Below are 16,381 nucleotides of genomic sequence, written 5' to 3' on the forward strand. Positions count from 1 at the left end.
GGAGGGAGACGAGGAACCATCATGGAAGGACAGGCCCCTGCACGGTATGTACCACCGGCAGATAGAGGAGGTGGCTGATATCCAGAAATCCTACCAGTGGCTGGACAAAGCTGGACTGAAAGATAGCGCAGAGGCACTAATCATGGCAGCACAAGAACAAGCTCTGAGTACAAGATCCATAGAGGCTGGGGTCTATCACACCAGGCAAGACCCCAGGTGCAGGCTGTGTAAAGATGCCCCAGAGACAATCCAGCACATAACAGCAGGGTGCAAGATGCTAGCAGGCAAGGGGGTTAGGGTTAGATCTCTGTCCAGAAGAGCGCAGTCCTGGGAACAGCTAAGATACTGCGCAGGACCCTCAAGCTCCCAGGCCTCTGGTAGAGGACCCGAGCTTGAAGGATAAACCGCCCGCAGGGGCGTGCTGGGTGTTTTTTTTTTTTTTTAAATATATGTGTGTGTATATATATATATATATATATATATATATATATATATATATATATATATATATATATATATATATATATATATATATATATGTATATATATATATATATGTATATATATATATATATGTATATATATATATATATGTATATATATATATATATGTATATATATATATATATGTATATATATATGTATATATGTATATATATATATATATATGTATATGTATATATGTATATATGTATATATATATACATATATACATATACACATATGTGTGTGTGTGTGTGTGTGTGTGTGTGTGAAGTTTAGAACTTACTTTTTCTCTTTATCTTTTTCTAATAAGTTTGTAATGAGTTTCTTTTTCTAATATGAAGTTCTAATAATACCAGGGGGTTAAGACAAACCTGTAAACACAAAGCTTTGTTTTGTTTGCCAAACAATTTAGAACTGACTTTTGTTTTTTCCAAGAGAGTCATTCCACACCTGCTGATACAAATTTTTGGAAATCACAATGGGGTAATGAAGTCTGGTTGTTCCATGGCTCTGAGCGTTCTGCTGGAGACACCTTAGGACACTACCTTTGTTCAATAATTAGATACAATAACAGTACTTTCATTACAGTAAATACATATGGTTACAATGATAAAACTGAAAATGATAAATTACTTGACTCCTTAGAAGAAAGAATTAATTTCTGTCTCTCCAAATACCCAAATTCAATCCTCTTAATTCGTGGAGACTTTAACATCTCTTTAGATAATGCAGTTATTCATGGGAAATTTTTATATTATGGATATTTGGAGAGAAAAATTTCCAGATGATAGACTTTTTACCTGGAGCAATAAGACAGTTCGTTTCTGACTATATTGATAAAGATAATATTACTGTTAATATACCACCCCCTCACTGATCATAGAGCAATTTACATTAACATCCAAATGCTCACACTGGATAATATACCTTATAAATTCTCTTATTGGAAGTTAAATAACTCCTTACTAAAAGATAAAATTGTTAACACGCAGATTAATAAATTAATGGCTCATTATTGAAATAAAGCGAACACAGAGAAGTCCTTTTGTACCAATTGGGAACTTTTTAAATTTGAAGCATGCAAATTCTTGAGAAGATATGGGAGTCAAATTACTAAATCGAGGAAAGCTGAAGAGGAAGAAGTGATAAGGAAAATTGTCTCTTATTACCAGAAATATCAAGAAGAAATCTCAGAGGAAGATAAATTAACTTTACTAGACCTTCAAAATAAATTGGACGGTTTATATCGACACAAAGCTGAGGATGCTTTTGCAAGATCCAGGAAGAGGTAGCTGGAGGAGGGAGAACAAAATTCTGCTTTTTCAGACTTGAAAAATACAGATCCAAAATCAACTAAATATTAATGGCATTGTCTCTGACAATCCTAGAGAAATTTCAAATTTCTGTGCCAAATTCTATACTAAACTGTACAACTCAAAATATAATGAGGATGTCTGAACACTGATTCTCAATAATATTAAAAACCTAAAAACTATTGTTGTGGAAGATAGAAGTCACTGTGACAGCCCTCTGACTGTGGAGGAAGTTTGTAATTCTATTTCTGCACTTAAGGCCAACAAATCTCCTGGCACAGATGGTTTAACTGCAGAGTTTTATAAATCGTTTTCTAATCTCCTGGCTCCGTTCTTACTGCAGGTTTTCATAGAAAGTATAGAGAATAACACTAGCTATTGCTAGCAATTAAAGGATGCACTGCAAATGCAATCTGTAACATTTCTGTTAAACAACAAGTCACATACCCAGGACTGTTAATATCCAAAGACCAAAAGTCAAGATGCTCGTCAAACTTCAATCCGATTATACAAAAAAAATCTGAAAAAAGTTCAACCAGTGGCTGCAAAGGGATTTATCTCTGAAAGGTAGAGTGTTAATTACTAAAGCTGAAGGGATATCCCGACTGGCATATGCTGCTCTCTCCTTACATCTGGATAAGAAAATTAGTAAAGACATTGACCGCATGCTCTTTAATTTTATATGGAAAAACCGTACACATTATATTAGAAAATCTGTTGTGATTAATAACTATGAATCAGGTGGGCTTAACATTTTAGACTTTTCTACTTTAAATAACACTTTAAAATTATTTGGGCTAAACATTTTCTTAAAACCCTACCTCTATCTGGAATTTTATACCATATCATATTTTCTCCCATTTTGGTGGCTTTAATTTTATTTTAAATTGTAATTACAGTGTTGGAAAACTCCCTGTAAATCTTTCATCCTTCCATAAGCAAGTGCTCTTAGCGTGGACCCTCATTTATAAACACAACTTCTCACTACACAAATACCTCATCTGGAAAAAAAAAAAAGAGATTTTATTTCTTTTATTATCACTTTTCCTGGAAACTTGGGTCCAAAATGGGATCCTATTGGTGGCTCAGCTGGTTAATAAAGAGGGAGCACCACTTGCTTAAAATGAATCCCTTATACTATATAATTTTCCAGTCAGTGCTTGGGAATTCTCAATGATGCTTGGTGCCATACCCTCAGGTACTTTAATGTTATATAAAAACACTGACAGTTCAATATCTACCTCAGTCACTCTCCCTGATCCCGCTGAGTCAGCAGTGGGAAAAATCTGCTTTTCACAGGAACTTGGTAACAGCAATAAGAGAATATGTAGTTTATTCCAAGAAGATATCATATCTCTCCCATATATATAATATCTTAATGGAACCGACATGTTCCAGATATCACCTGGAAGACAGTCTGGATGATCCCATAAATATCTAATTGTAAACAAGGTGAAGGAAATCTCATATAAAATTCTTCATAAATGTTACCCTGCCAGTCACTATATGGTAACATTTAAAAGACACATAAATACTAATTGAACTTTCTGTGGGGATCATCCAGAAACTGTGGCACATCTTTTTTGGTACTGTTTCTCTGCACAGAGATTCTGGAAGGAATTTAGCAGTTTTGTTATTGTCCATATTTAAAGGGAGTTTTCTTAATGATGGGAAAATGTTTTATTCTGTTTCTTTAAGTTCCCCAGGAAGAATGATAATTTTTTTTTATTGTACATTTCTTAATACGTTTAGCTAAATGTTCTATCTATAAATGTAAGTTTATTAATAAAACACCATATTTCTGCCTTTTTATAAGGATATGGATTTGTACATACAATCAATATCAGACTCAACCAACAAAAAGGCTCTCAGAACAATATTTATATGTTGATTTTTTTCGCGTATATAATATTTTTTTTTTTTACCCCTGTTTTTGTATGTTCATGTTCTGTTCTTTCGTAAACTTCATCTGTTTGTATGTTGTATACTTATTGTGTGTTCAATAAAGTTCAGTAAAAAAAAATTACGTTCTAAACGAAGCTTCAGACGTCACTAATCACGTGACTCTGGCCAAACGATTCAAGCCTCGACACGGTGCTTCTGAAGCAGCGCATTGATGTTTTTGACACACGCACCGGAGCGTCAGCTTCAAGCGGACCATCACTACCTCTCACATCTAAAGGTAATTGTCAACAGTAGCGGTCTTAGATACGGGCGACGCGGGCGGTTGCCCGGGGCGGCATCACGGCTTGTTCTCATGCTGCCCTGACATCATCCCAGCGCATATTGAGAATGGCATTGGTTTTCTATCGCCCATTTGCTGGGCGTAAGGGCGCCCTCCGTTTGCGAGGTGCGCCTGCTGCTTGCGGCACAGGGAGGAGAGGGCGGGGCGGCGGAGGATGCTCTGGCTGGCTGGAGCGGCAAAAATTACCAACTCGCAAAATAAAATAAATTACAAACAAACCAACAAACACGAAAACACCAGACATTATAATACAGACTTATAATTTGCACCGATGTTTTTTCAAAATTCTATACGCGAAAAGTGAGCGCGAGAGCCCTCGGTGCGCCTGCTCGCTGCTGAAGTCAAAGTAAATTTTATTGTCATCTCCGCTACATACAGTCCAGTATATAGAGAGAGGAGACGACGAGGCTCCAGTTACAGCAGTGCAAGTAAACAAACAATATATATAAGAAGAGTAAGAAAATAAATATACACTTTAGGACCAGGAGTAAAGGGATCAATAACAATTTAAAATGTATATTTTATATTTTGTTGATTTAAAGTCTCACACACAACCCGTTTTTAAACTCTAAAAAAAGAGAAAAGAAGAGGAGGAGTAGAGGCCGGGGACTGAGCCTGCCTATTTGCCTGTCAACTTTACGCAATAATGCGAGAGGTGGAATTGCTTGCTTGTTTATTAAAGTGCTTGAAAAGTTTACAGAGCAATGTGATCGGCTCGCGATTCAAACTCTTAAAACATCACAGGCTCTACACTACGACCGACTGACAACCGCTAGCACCCACGTGACTCCCATTACACATCACCATAGCAACCAAACAAATGAAAACCCAGTGATCATTAAAATTCAGTACATTTAATTATGACTCCTACAAGGGGAAACGAGCAAAAGATACAGGTAAGCAGATGTGTCTGTCTAAAGTCTTTCATCTTTAATAAAATGATCAGCGTTCTGCTCTACCAGGTGTAACAATTGAGTTCCGAAGTAACAAAAAGCCACGGATGGCCTGGATTGCAGCCATTCGAAGACTAAATATAACGTCCCAGAACATCCAGCTCACATGTTAGTCTGCTCAAAGCATTTCCACAAAGGTAAGTGTTTTGTAGTAGTTAATACGTAATTTTTCACAACATAATTGGTGATGTAAGTTACAAGCAAGTCTGGCGCTGAACAGAAATTGTTGCGCTATGCTCCTTTGTTTATTGTGCATAAATAGTGAATTGTCCTGACAGAATATTGCGTTTCGCTTCTGTTATTACCATGGTACATTGGGTACATTGACAAAAACATATACTTTTATTCACAGGATAAAACATTTTTTTTTTGTATCACTAATTGCCCAGTACGATTACAGCATACAATATTATTGTCACTGCTACATTTCTGTAATGCGTACCAGAAATTATTTCCACTACTAATTAATTACTGTTGAGCTCAAAGGTCCTATTAATAAACGGTTAACGAATGTGTATTTATGAAGACTATTTGTGAGACTGGTAAAATTACCTTTGTTCGTATGATGGTCTTTCGTTCTACACTGTGCATTTCAAGGTCCTGTACCCATCCGTCGGTAAACTGTACCTGGGCTTGTTGCAGTGACCTGAAGTTACTAAAAACGTCATGAGTGTATGCACTCACTCCAAGAACCGTATAATTATAAATATGTGCGTGGTGAAAGTTTGGCAGCACGCTAATGTATTTTGTCCACTTTGTTTTTTCCCTCATATCTTTTCTTTGACTTTTCATCAAGTCTGTCTTTGTACGTGTCAGGGTTCCTGGGTCATCGACCCAGTGCTTTCCGTTTTGTTCATGTTCAGTTTATTTTGCCACTGCCTGTTTCACTTCCTGTTTGTTCCTGTGTCAGCTCGTCTCGTGCCATTAGCCAGATTATGTTCAGCTGTGTACTCACCGGTCTCTCATTATCATCCTCATCAGTCTGTGTATTTAAGTCTTCTGTTTCTACTCGTTCTTTGTCGTGTCATTGATGTTATGTCGTCGTTTCCGCCAGCCAGCCACTCAGTCCGTTCGTCCTTCCTTCCTTCATTCATTCAGTCAGTCAGTCGTCCAGCCAGCCATTTCCTACCTCTGTTCTGTTTGCTCACGCCATCACAATAAACACCAGTCTTCACCTACCTGTGAGTCCTGCGTTTGGGTTCCTTCTTCCTCGCCTCAGCAACCCCTGACAGAATGACACGACCCGTGCCACGAAGACACGACTGGAACCCAGCAGACTCGGACCTTTTTGAGCGGCAGGAGGCAGCGCTCTCCTTGTGGGCGGAAAAGCTCAAGGAGAGACAGCGGCTCTTCGCGGAGCGAGAGCACGTCTTCGAGGGCACTCGCTTGGCTCTGGGCGGGCCTCGGAGACGCCGCATTCACCCACCTGCTGCCTCACCTGCCCCGTAGCATTTGCCGCGGAGAGTGGACGTTTCATGCCGCGCTTCGGCCGCTCCCTCTCTCGCCGCTCCGCTCCTCGCTCACACACCCGCCGCCTCATATGCCGGACCTCCACCTTCGCCACGGCACCGCGGCTACGCCTCCCACCTCGGCTCAATGGAGGCTACCGCGCCAGAGGCTCAGCTGTTTACCCCGGCCGCTTCTTCTTCCCGGAGAAAGCGGCGCACACGCCGCCATAATATGGACCATTTTCAGCAACTCCCGGTGGTGAGTCCCAGTGACCGTTTCCCACACCCTTCATCTGATTACTCCCTTAAAACGCACAGTACACTCACTTCTGATTCATGGGGAGTTTCCCTCCTAGAGGACGATGTAGACTGGGAAGATTTTTTCTGCTCTGCTCCCGCAAAGACTGTAAATCGTGGTGGCAGAAAAAACAGACTAATCCCAGATAAACCTGCCTGTATCACACACCCGGTCACTATTTCCACACCTGTCACTCAGCCATTTCCCACCAGCACGGAAGCCCAGACTCGGCCTTCCTCCTCAGCCATTTCATCACCTCAGAGGACTAGGGCCCGGCCTACACCCACACCAGTACCAGCTCCCAGGAGGAGGGCAGCTGCGACGCAGCCTACCTCCACATCCGCTCTTGTTTCCCAGGTGGGGGTGACTGGTGTCCAGCCACCTCCCGTGCCTGTCCCAGCGCCCAGGCGGAGGGCAGCCTCAATCCAGCCTGGCCTCCCTAGAGGCTTGGAAGAGCTAACCGGTCCACCTGCTACTTCACCTCTTCATCCACCTCCTGATCCAGCTTTTCACGCCCTTGCATTATCCCTAATTAGATTAGCTGACCTGTCCCCTGCTCAAGCACCAGCTTGTAGCTGTCTCCTTTGCTAGCTCAGTCTGTAGCTCATCCATTAGCCTCCTCAGTCCAGTCAGTTCCCTCACCTGCTGTTCAGCTTCCACTCCAGTCAGTTCACTCGCCTGCTCTCCAGTCTGCTCCTGTAGTTCAGTCTCCTCCTGCTCTCCAGTTCCCTGTAGTCCAGTCTCCTCCTGCCCTCCAGTCCCCTGTAGTCCAGTCTCCTCCTGCCTCCCGGTTGCCCGTCCTCCAGTCTGTCCAGTCTGTAGTCCAGTCAGTCCAGTCGTCCCCTGTAGCTCAGTGTCCTGTTCTCTAGTCGCCTCCCGTCCAGTCAGTCCAGTCGCCTCCCGTCCAGTCAGTCCAGTCGCCTCCCGTCCAGTCAGTCCAGTCTCTCATCCACCACCCTGTTCAGTTCCCAGACCTGCACCCACAGCACCCAGAGCCAGCTGTGAGCCCTCCTGCTCTCCAGCCAGGGGCCTCCGCGCCCGCTGGCCCCCCGGCCGCTCTCCAGCCAGGGGCTTCCGCGCCCGCTGGCCCTGCCTGTCTCCAGCCAGGGGCCTCCGCGCCCGCTGGCCCTGCCTGTCTCCAGCCAGGGCCCTCCGCGCCCGCTGGCCCCCCGGCCGCTCTCCAGCCAGGGCCCTCCGCGCCCGCTGGCCCCCCGGCCGCTCTCCAGCCAGGGCCCTCCCCGCCCGCTGGCCCCCCGGCCGCTCTCCAGCCAGGGCCCTCCCCGCCCGCTGGCCCCCCGGCCGCTCTCCAGCCAGGGCCCTCCCCGCCCGCTGGCCCTAAAGCTGTGGCTCCGTCACCCCCGGCTCCCGTGCCGTCGCCTGGTCCCGCCTCAGACTCAGCTTCAGCTTCTGCTTCGCCTGGGCCAGCCTCAGACTCAGCTTCAGCTTCAGCTTCGCCTGGTCCGGCCTCAGCTTCCGCTTCAGCTTCGCCTGGTCCGGCCTCCACTTCCGCTTCGCCTGGGCCGGCCTCAGCCTCGGCGTCAGCCTCGGCGTCAGCCTCTGCTTCGCCTGGTCCGGCCTCCACTTCCGCTTCGCCTGGGCCGGCCTCAGCCTCGGCGTCAGCCTCTGCTTCGCCTGGTCCTGCGGCTGCCGCACCGTCGCCCCAGCCACGTTCTGGACGTCATCGCCGGCGCGGCCGCCCACCGGACCTGCTCAGTGGCCGCCACCGCCTTCCTCGCGGCCACCCACCGGACCAGCTAAGCGGCCGCCGCCGCCTTCCTCGCGGTCGCCCACCGGACCAGCTCAGCGGCCGCCGCCGTCTTCCTCGTGGCCGCCACCGCCTTTCTCGCGGCCGCCCACCGGACCAGCTCAGCCGCCGCCGCCGCCTTCCTCGCGGCCGCCCACCGGACCAGCTCAGCGCCCGCTGCCGTCTTCCTCGCGGCCGCCCACCTGAACTGTCTCCTCGCGGCCGCCCACCTGAACTGTCTTGTCTCGGCCGCCGGCCTCGCGGCCGCCCACCTGAACTGTCTTGTCTCGGCCGCCTTCCTCGCGGCCGCCCACCTGAACTGTCTCGTCTCGGCCGCCCACCTGAACTGTTTCTGTTTTGGACTCCGTCCCTCCGTCCTGGGCCCCCTCCGCCCGCCCTGTTCTGGTTTTTCTTTCTTTTTGGCCGTCGGGTGCCGGCCTTTGGAGGGGGGGGTACTGTCAGGGTTCCTGGGTCATCGACCCAGTGCTTTCCGTTTTGTTCATGTTCAGTTTATTTTGCCACTGCCTGTTTCACTTCCTGTTTGTTCCTGTGTCAGCTCGTCTCGTGCCATTAGCCAGATTATGTTCAGCTGTGTACTCACCGGTCTCTCATTATCATCCTCATCAGTCTGTGTATTTAAGTCTTCTGTTTCTACTCATTCTTTGTCGTGTCATTGAACATTATTTTCATTCTTTTCTAGGGGTACCATCATTTTAGTCCAGCCCTGTTTCATCCATTCATTATTTAAATAATTCAGTTGAAGCATGGTTGAAAAGCAATGTCTGATTTTCATTGGTTAAGATTTATAGAATTTTATTTATTACTTTTGTCAGATTAAAGTTTTTTCTGTGACAATTGTGAGTTCTTCTTTCATGACTGAAGGGTACCAACAATTTTTCCCACGTCTACGGCGCTACTCCCTTGGACCGAGAAACTCCTCTCTCGGGCCTGGGTGACGGTATTGCTCTTGAGCTCATGTAGAGCACACTGTCCTTGCTAGGGACGTTTGACGGCGGAATCCTCTTCACTCAAGTCTTCCTCCAACAGCTGGCTTCGCCAATTCACTGTTGCTGGCTGCAAAGGATTACTACTCACTTGCAGAAGTGGCTGTGACCACTGGCAATAAGCTGCTCTTTATAGAGGACTCATGCTCGGTGAGACGTTTTCTGGTCCACCCTCTCTCCCAGAAGAGCCCCGGGAACACTTGTGTCGTCTTTGCATACCTCCACAATTACATATTGTTTAGTCTTTAAAAAAAATTTTGATTTTACATGTACCACCAGAGAGAGACTAAGTACCACTAGTGGTATGTGGTATGTGTACCACAGTTTGAGAACCACTGTTCTAAACCATGCTGTGAAACTCCTGGGGACCACCCCTTAAGGGTGAGATTAAAAGTATATGTGTATGACTGAGGGGCTGCCCCTTAGATCTGCTCTGGGAGAAACATAGGAATGTAGAAGAGGTGAAGGGAGTGTGTGTTTTTAAAAAAACAAAACAAACAAATACGTTCGATACAGTGCTTTCGGTTCGGTATGCATATGTATCGAACAATACAAAATCTTTTATTTGTTTTATCAACTTTTCTTCCGACGATGCTGTCTGTGTTGAGCGCTCAGTGGATCTGCGTTCGACTACCCCGCCTAGGCTGCACTGTTGAGTGCAGATCCACTGAGCGCAGCGCAAGCTAGCAAGACAGAAGCTAAGCTCGTTGAAACATGGCAACTGCCTCAACGCTACCCGAAATTGAACCTCCCCCACCTTCATTCAGATCTGGCATTTGAAACTATCTTGATGTTCATGTGAAGCATGACCCTGATGGTATGCACGTCATGGACTAAAGTAAAACAGTATGTCGGATGTGCCACGCAATGCTCAATTGGTGAGCATTGCGTGGCACATCGCATAGCTTTTATTTTGGAAAGAGACATTTCTCTGTAATAAACTCTCTTTTCCAAAGATGATTGAGTTTTCTATCAGATAGATTTTTTTTTGTTGTTGTTGTTGTTTCATCAACATTAAATTTAAAGACTGTACTTTTGAGTTAAAATATATATTTATAATTTTAATAAATGACAAAATAAAAAGGCATGAACATTTTTTTTGTATCTAAAAAATATTGAACCGTGACACCAAAGTATTGAACCGAACTGAACTGTGAATTTTGTGTATCGTTTCACCCCTAGTTGGAGGTAAAAGTGCTACAATGAAAAACATTTCAAGGAAGTGTAAAAAAAAAGTATTCCAGGATAAAACATAGCTGTCTTTGTCTTATCGGTGCAAATTGTGTCGGCCCACTGGGCATTTGATTCTAATAACAGGCCTCAGTCTCTCCTGCTACTGGTCTGCCATACTGCTAAATTTGGTATCCGTGCTCAAACCTTTTGTGTCTGTTTGCCCACCTCGGGAATCAAAAATTTGTTGTTTTTTGTTGTCAGATGAACATATGAGACACTTTGACTCTTCAGTGCAGTGTGGAGCCTAACAAAGATCTGTTTTGTGTCCCAGCTGACCAGCAGGAGGAGAAGAGTCTGACGGAGAAGCAGAGGAACATTTTCAGCTACTTGGACTCAGCTCAGCCACTACAGAGAAAACAATGAGCTCAACACAGAAGGTGACAGACAGAGCAGGGCGATATGACCAAAAATATTTATCACAATATAAATTTGAAAATTTGCGATAACGATATAGCTGACGATATAATTGACACTAGACAAAATACTTTACAACTCCGCAACTTTATTAGTGCAAAAAACCCCTCATCAATGTATTTTCACTTAAACAAGCAGCTGTTTTTTATGTGTATTAAAGTTATATAAAAATTTAACAGTGCAAATGCAAATGCCTTGGAGCAAATGTCAGCCAATTTCCTCTGGAAAATCCTTTTGGTTAAACTATCAGCAAGCAATTTGCATTTGCACTGTTAAATTTTTATATAACTTTAATGCACATAAAAACAGCTTCTTTAAGTGAAAATACATTGATGGGTTTTTTGCACTAATAAAGTTGTGGAGTTGTAAAGTATTTTGTCTCGCCTCAATTATATCGTTATCACAAATTTTCAAATGCATATCGTGATAAATATTTTTGGTTATATCGCCCTGCTCTACTTTCATGTGTTACTGTTTAGGCTTAAATGTGTTTGATGTTTGGTGCCTTTTTCTTAATGTAAAAAAACCCCTTAGGTTATAATCAGACATTTTTTTTCACTGGACCAAGCTGGTCATTTTACCAGCTCAGCTCTAATTCATATGACAGATAATATATGGTATGGTATAAACATCTAGATGATGTGAAAGTGGTATTCTTGGACTTTAGTGCTGCATTTGATGATGATAAATGATGATCTTTTGATTGATAAACTAAAATGTTATGGATTTTCACCAGTTGCTTTGTGCTGGATGAAAAGTTATTTGGACAGAAGATAGCAGAAGGTTTATTGTAATGGTTATTTCTCAGTTATGAACTGCGGTTTACCCCAAGGCAGCTGCCTCGCTCCACTTCTCTATTCAGTTTTCACTAACAATCAGCAATATGTCTTGGCTTAATCTTGGGTATGCCAATGATTCCACCATGTTTTATTCAGCCAGTGACAACTCTGAATTGATCAGCGTGTCACAACAAAATTTGCTGAACCTGTTTGACTGGATAAGTAAAAACAACATGATTTTAAATGTATCTAAATCCAAATCTATGTTAATTAGAAGCAGATTAGTCAACAGCCTGCAACTGAGTCTTTCCATAGCCAGTGTTAGAACACGTCACCCAGATTAAACTACTCGGCATTACCATAAATCACCACCTTTCATGGTCTCAGCTAGAGCTGGGCGATATAAGATTTTTTCATATCACGATATGTTTTTCATTTCAGGCAATAACGATATATATCACGATATAAGCCAAATAACTATATTTGTAAGATTTAAATGTGCCGTTGCTCACAAGTAAAATGTGAAATAATCAGCAGCTTGTTTTGATTTAAATATTTATTTCCAATAATAAGTTCAACAGGGTAGATGTACTTAAGGAACATGAGACTTTTTCAGATAAATAAAGGCAAATATTCAAACTACACAAAAGGCAGCCGCTAAAGCGTTTAAGTTTCAAAACAGAACAAACAAAACAGGCTACTAAGTTGTCAATTCCACTTAGAAACAAAATATTAATTCTAAAAGTAAATCTTAGTTCGTTTTAAAGAAAAACAGACAAAATTGACTAACTTTTGTCAATATCAAATAAACTGAGAACTAAAGGGAAATTCTCAATCTCTCCTTGTTGTATAGCTTAGCTTTTCAAACAGTTTTAACAGTTACTTTAGTCTGACAAAAGCCGGATGACGAATTAGCGCTTCCAGTCAGAAATTGAGCATGCACCGGTTTATTGTATTTCCAGACTTGCTTTTGGCACAATTTACAGTGCACGCTACTCTGTTTTTTGTCAGACTTGAAATAGCCGAAATACCTTCACACTACGGAACTTCTATGGCTCTTCCGTTCGACAATCTCTCTGGCATTGGAACCATCATCTGTTTTCTCTTCGGTAACCTTCGGTCACGCTCTCGGTTGATTTTTCTCTAGTCGGCACACTCATTTCCTCCATTACCCGGGCGACACAGCGGCTGGCTCTGGCTGCTTCAAAACAAATACACATGTGCAGCTTGGCACTTGTGCTGTACGTAACAAGTCACGTGACGTGACGCTGCGACTGTGATTGGTTCGGCTCTGCGCTACTTAATTTGGATTGGCTGTTTTTCTTTTTCTTTTTTCTTTAAAAGAGGACAACGGCGGTGAGGCCTGTCGCAATGGTTTAATTTTTCTATCGAGAAAAAGTTATTTTGCAATACATATCGTTATCGTTCTATCGCCCAGCTCTAGTCTCAGCCCATCGACTCTGTTATTAAGAAAACGGGACAAGGCATAGCTATGGCTATGAAAAGCTCTTTGTGTATCACTTCTTCAATTATGAAAGATGTCATTAATGCACTAGTAATGTCTCATCTGGAGTATTGTTCAATCATTTGGTCAGCAGCTAATAAGACAGATCTTAACAGACTTCAGTTAGTCCAGAATAAGGCGTCCAGATTAGTGTTAAGATGTTCATACTATACTAATATTGATAAAATGCATAATCAACTTTCTTGGCTTCCTGTACAGGCTAAAATATTCTATGGCTTACTTGTAGTTATACAGAAAGCAATTCTGTTAAACACACCACATGTTTTTCTGCTCAGCTGCAGTATCCAGATGAAATACATAATGATATTACACAATTTTCAACAAACTGCAATTTAGTTAATCCTCAAGTTAAAAGTAACTTTTTGTAAAACTGTTATATTTAGAGCATCTTTTAAGTGGAATAAATTGCCCTATAAAATTAGAGAATTATTCAAACTATTTAAAACTTCAATGAACACTTAAAAGCCGATTTACAGAGCTTTTAGCTGTTGTAAATACTGTAAGAAATTATTTGTTTTTGAAATTTGTGTAATGTGCCTGAATGTTATTGATATTATTATTATTATTATTATCATTATTATTATTATTGATTGCTTATATTTTAACAATTGTGAAACCACTCACAGTGAATGTAAGAGCCAAATTATGTGGATATCTTGAATCCACTTTATTGTATAATATTTTATGTGATTGTATTTGACGGAAGATGAGCAACATCTGTTGTGGAAGCTAATGGGGTTCTTTTTGAATAAACAAACATAGGATTTATTATCACTGAATAATTATGTATAAATCTATAAAAATTAAAGAAATATGTAATAGGAAACAACACTATAATATAAATTATAAAATAATATAAAAGTGTGTGTGTGTGTGTGTGTGTGTGTGTGTGTGTGTGTGTGTGTGTACAATCAGGAGGGATGGGCATGATTTTAGTGTTTGAACAGTCATGAATTATTTTTAACACCAGATTGGATGTAATGTGTTAGAACTACCAGCAGGTGGGGATAAGAGACCTTTAAGGTGTTTGGTGCCACACTCCACCTTCAGGTTTAAAACTAGTGTTAATGGAGGGAGTTTGAAGGTTCAGTTTGTTCCACGACTGCATTTCACTCACTGGCTCTGTTTGTTTCTCTGTCACTGCAGGACCAACATGGAGCGAGAAGTCAGCGCTCTCAGGAGGCCGACAAACCCCACAGAAAAAAGAGAGAGAAAACATACAGCTGTGACGAGTGTGGGAAGGATTTTGCTCTGAAGGCTAAACTAAAACAGCATCAGGTTATCCACACTGGAGAGAGACCGTTCAGCTGTGACTTGTGTGGAAAGTCTTTTTCCAGGATGTTTTCCCTAAGAAGTCACCAACTCATCCATAGTGAAGTTAAAGCGTACACCTGTGACAAGTGTGGGAAAGGCTTTAGGCACAATTCAAGTCTTAAAATTCACCAACTCATCCACAGTGGAGTTAAAGCGTACAGCTGTGACGAGTGTGGGAAAGAGTTTAATCAGAAGAGTAATCTAAAAACGCATCAGGTCATCCACACTGGAGAGAGACCGTTCAGCTGTGACTTTTGTGGAAAGTCTTTTTCCTTGAAGGTCTCCCTAAAACATCACCAACTCATCCACAGTGGAGTTAAAGTGTACAGCTGTGACGAGTTTGGGAAGCATTTTACTGCGAGGTCTTCACTAAAAGAGCATCAGCTCATCCACACTGGAGAGAGAACGTTCAGCTGTGACTTGTGTGGAAAGTCTTTTTCCACTATGCGTTCCCTAAGAAGTCACCAACTCATCCACAGTGAAGTTAAAGCGTACACCTGTGACAAGTGTGGTAAAGGCTTTAGGCACAATTCAGGTCTTAAAAAGCACCAACTCATCCACAGTGGAGTTAAAGCGTACAGCTGTGACGAGTGTGGGAAAGAGTTTAATCAGAAGAGTAATCTAAAAACGCATCAGGTCATCCACACTGGAGAGAGACCGTTCAGCTGTGACTTTTGTGGAAAGTCTTTTTCCAGGATGCCTTCCCTAAGAAGTCACCAACTCATCCACAGTGAAGTTAAAGCGTACAGCTGTGACAAGTGTGGGAAAGGCTTTAGACACAATTCAGGTCTTAAAAAACACCAACGCATCCACAGTGAAGTTAAAGCATACAGCTGTGACGAGTGTGTGAAGCATTTTACTGAGAAGGATTCACTAAAAAAGCATCAGGTCATCCACACTGGAGAGAGACCGTTCAGCTGTGACTTTAGTGGAAAGTCTTTTTCCAGGATGTGTTCCCTAAGAAGTCACCAACTCATCCACAGTGAAGTTAAAGCATACAGCTGTGACTTTTGTGGAAAGTCTTTTTCCAGGATGCCTTCCCTAAAAAGACACATACTGATCCACAGTGGAGTTAAAATGTACAGCTGTAGCGAGTGTGGGAAGCATTTTACTGTGAGGGCTTCACTAAAAGAGCATCAGCTCATCCACACTGGAGAGAGACCGTTCAGCTGTGACTTTTGTGGAAAGTCTTTTTCCAGGATGCCTTCCCTAAAAAGACACATACTGAACCACAGTGGAGTTAAAGCGTACAGCTGTGGCGAGTGTGGGAAGCATTTTGCTGAGAAGGCTTCACTAAAAGAGCATCAGCTCATCCACACTGGAGAGAGACCGTTCAGCTGTGACTTTTGTGGAAAGTCTTTTCCCAGGATGCGTTCCCTAAGAAGTCACCAACTAATCCACAGTGAAGTTAAAGCGTACAGCTGTGACGAGTGTGGGAAGGATTTTGCTGAGAAGGCTTCACTAAAAAAGCATCAGGTCATCCACAGTCTGTGAAGGTTCTCAGTCATCCAGGTCATCGTAGTCAAAGGAGCTTGCAAAGAAAAGCGTCTGGACTTCTTTAAGTTACTTGAAGACGTTTCACCTCTCATCCGAGAGGCTTCTTCAGTTCTAAGGTCAAATGGTGG

The 16,381-nt window shown here is 42.8% G+C and overlaps 3 protein-coding genes across 7 annotated transcripts in view; all 3 read left to right on the top strand.

Moving 5' to 3' along the window:
* Positions 1 to 16,381, top strand: part of LOC146511739 (uncharacterized) — a 53,937-nt gene that overhangs the window by 7,706 nt on the left and 29,850 nt on the right. The window lies entirely within an intron of this gene.
* LOC146511740 (uncharacterized) overlaps positions 1 to 16,381 on the top strand; it is a 30,114-nt gene that overhangs the window by 7,677 nt on the left and 6,056 nt on the right. The window contains exons 1-4 of one of the 5 annotated variants that reach the window (XM_085172348.1): positions 3,920 to 3,981; positions 5,007 to 5,134; positions 10,996 to 11,101; positions 14,589 to 16,232. In XM_085172348.1, coding sequence (XP_085028474.1) covers positions 11,084 to 11,101; positions 14,589 to 16,232 — 1,662 coding nt within the window. In that variant the 5' untranslated portion in view covers positions 3,920 to 3,981; positions 5,007 to 5,134; positions 10,996 to 11,083. Of the gene's footprint in view, positions 1 to 3,864; positions 3,982 to 5,001; positions 5,135 to 10,925; positions 11,102 to 14,588; positions 16,233 to 16,381 lie in introns of those variants that run through there. The other 4 variants (XM_085172344.1, XM_085172347.1, XM_085172345.1 and 1 more) reach the window with 4 other exon arrangements.
* The window catches only part of LOC146511742 (uncharacterized), a 64,363-nt gene continuing 51,961 nt past the window's right edge, over positions 3,980 to 16,381 (top strand). The window contains exon 1 of the mRNA XM_085172373.1: positions 3,980 to 5,006. The gene's annotated coding sequence lies outside the window, so the exon portion shown is untranslated. The remainder of the gene's footprint in view (positions 5,007 to 16,381) is intronic.

Source organism: Neolamprologus multifasciatus, chromosome 9 (assembly GCF_963576455.1).
Source record: "Neolamprologus multifasciatus chromosome 9, fNeoMul1.2, whole genome shotgun sequence".
Taxonomy (NCBI): Eukaryota; Metazoa; Chordata; class Actinopteri; order Cichliformes; family Cichlidae; genus Neolamprologus; species Neolamprologus multifasciatus.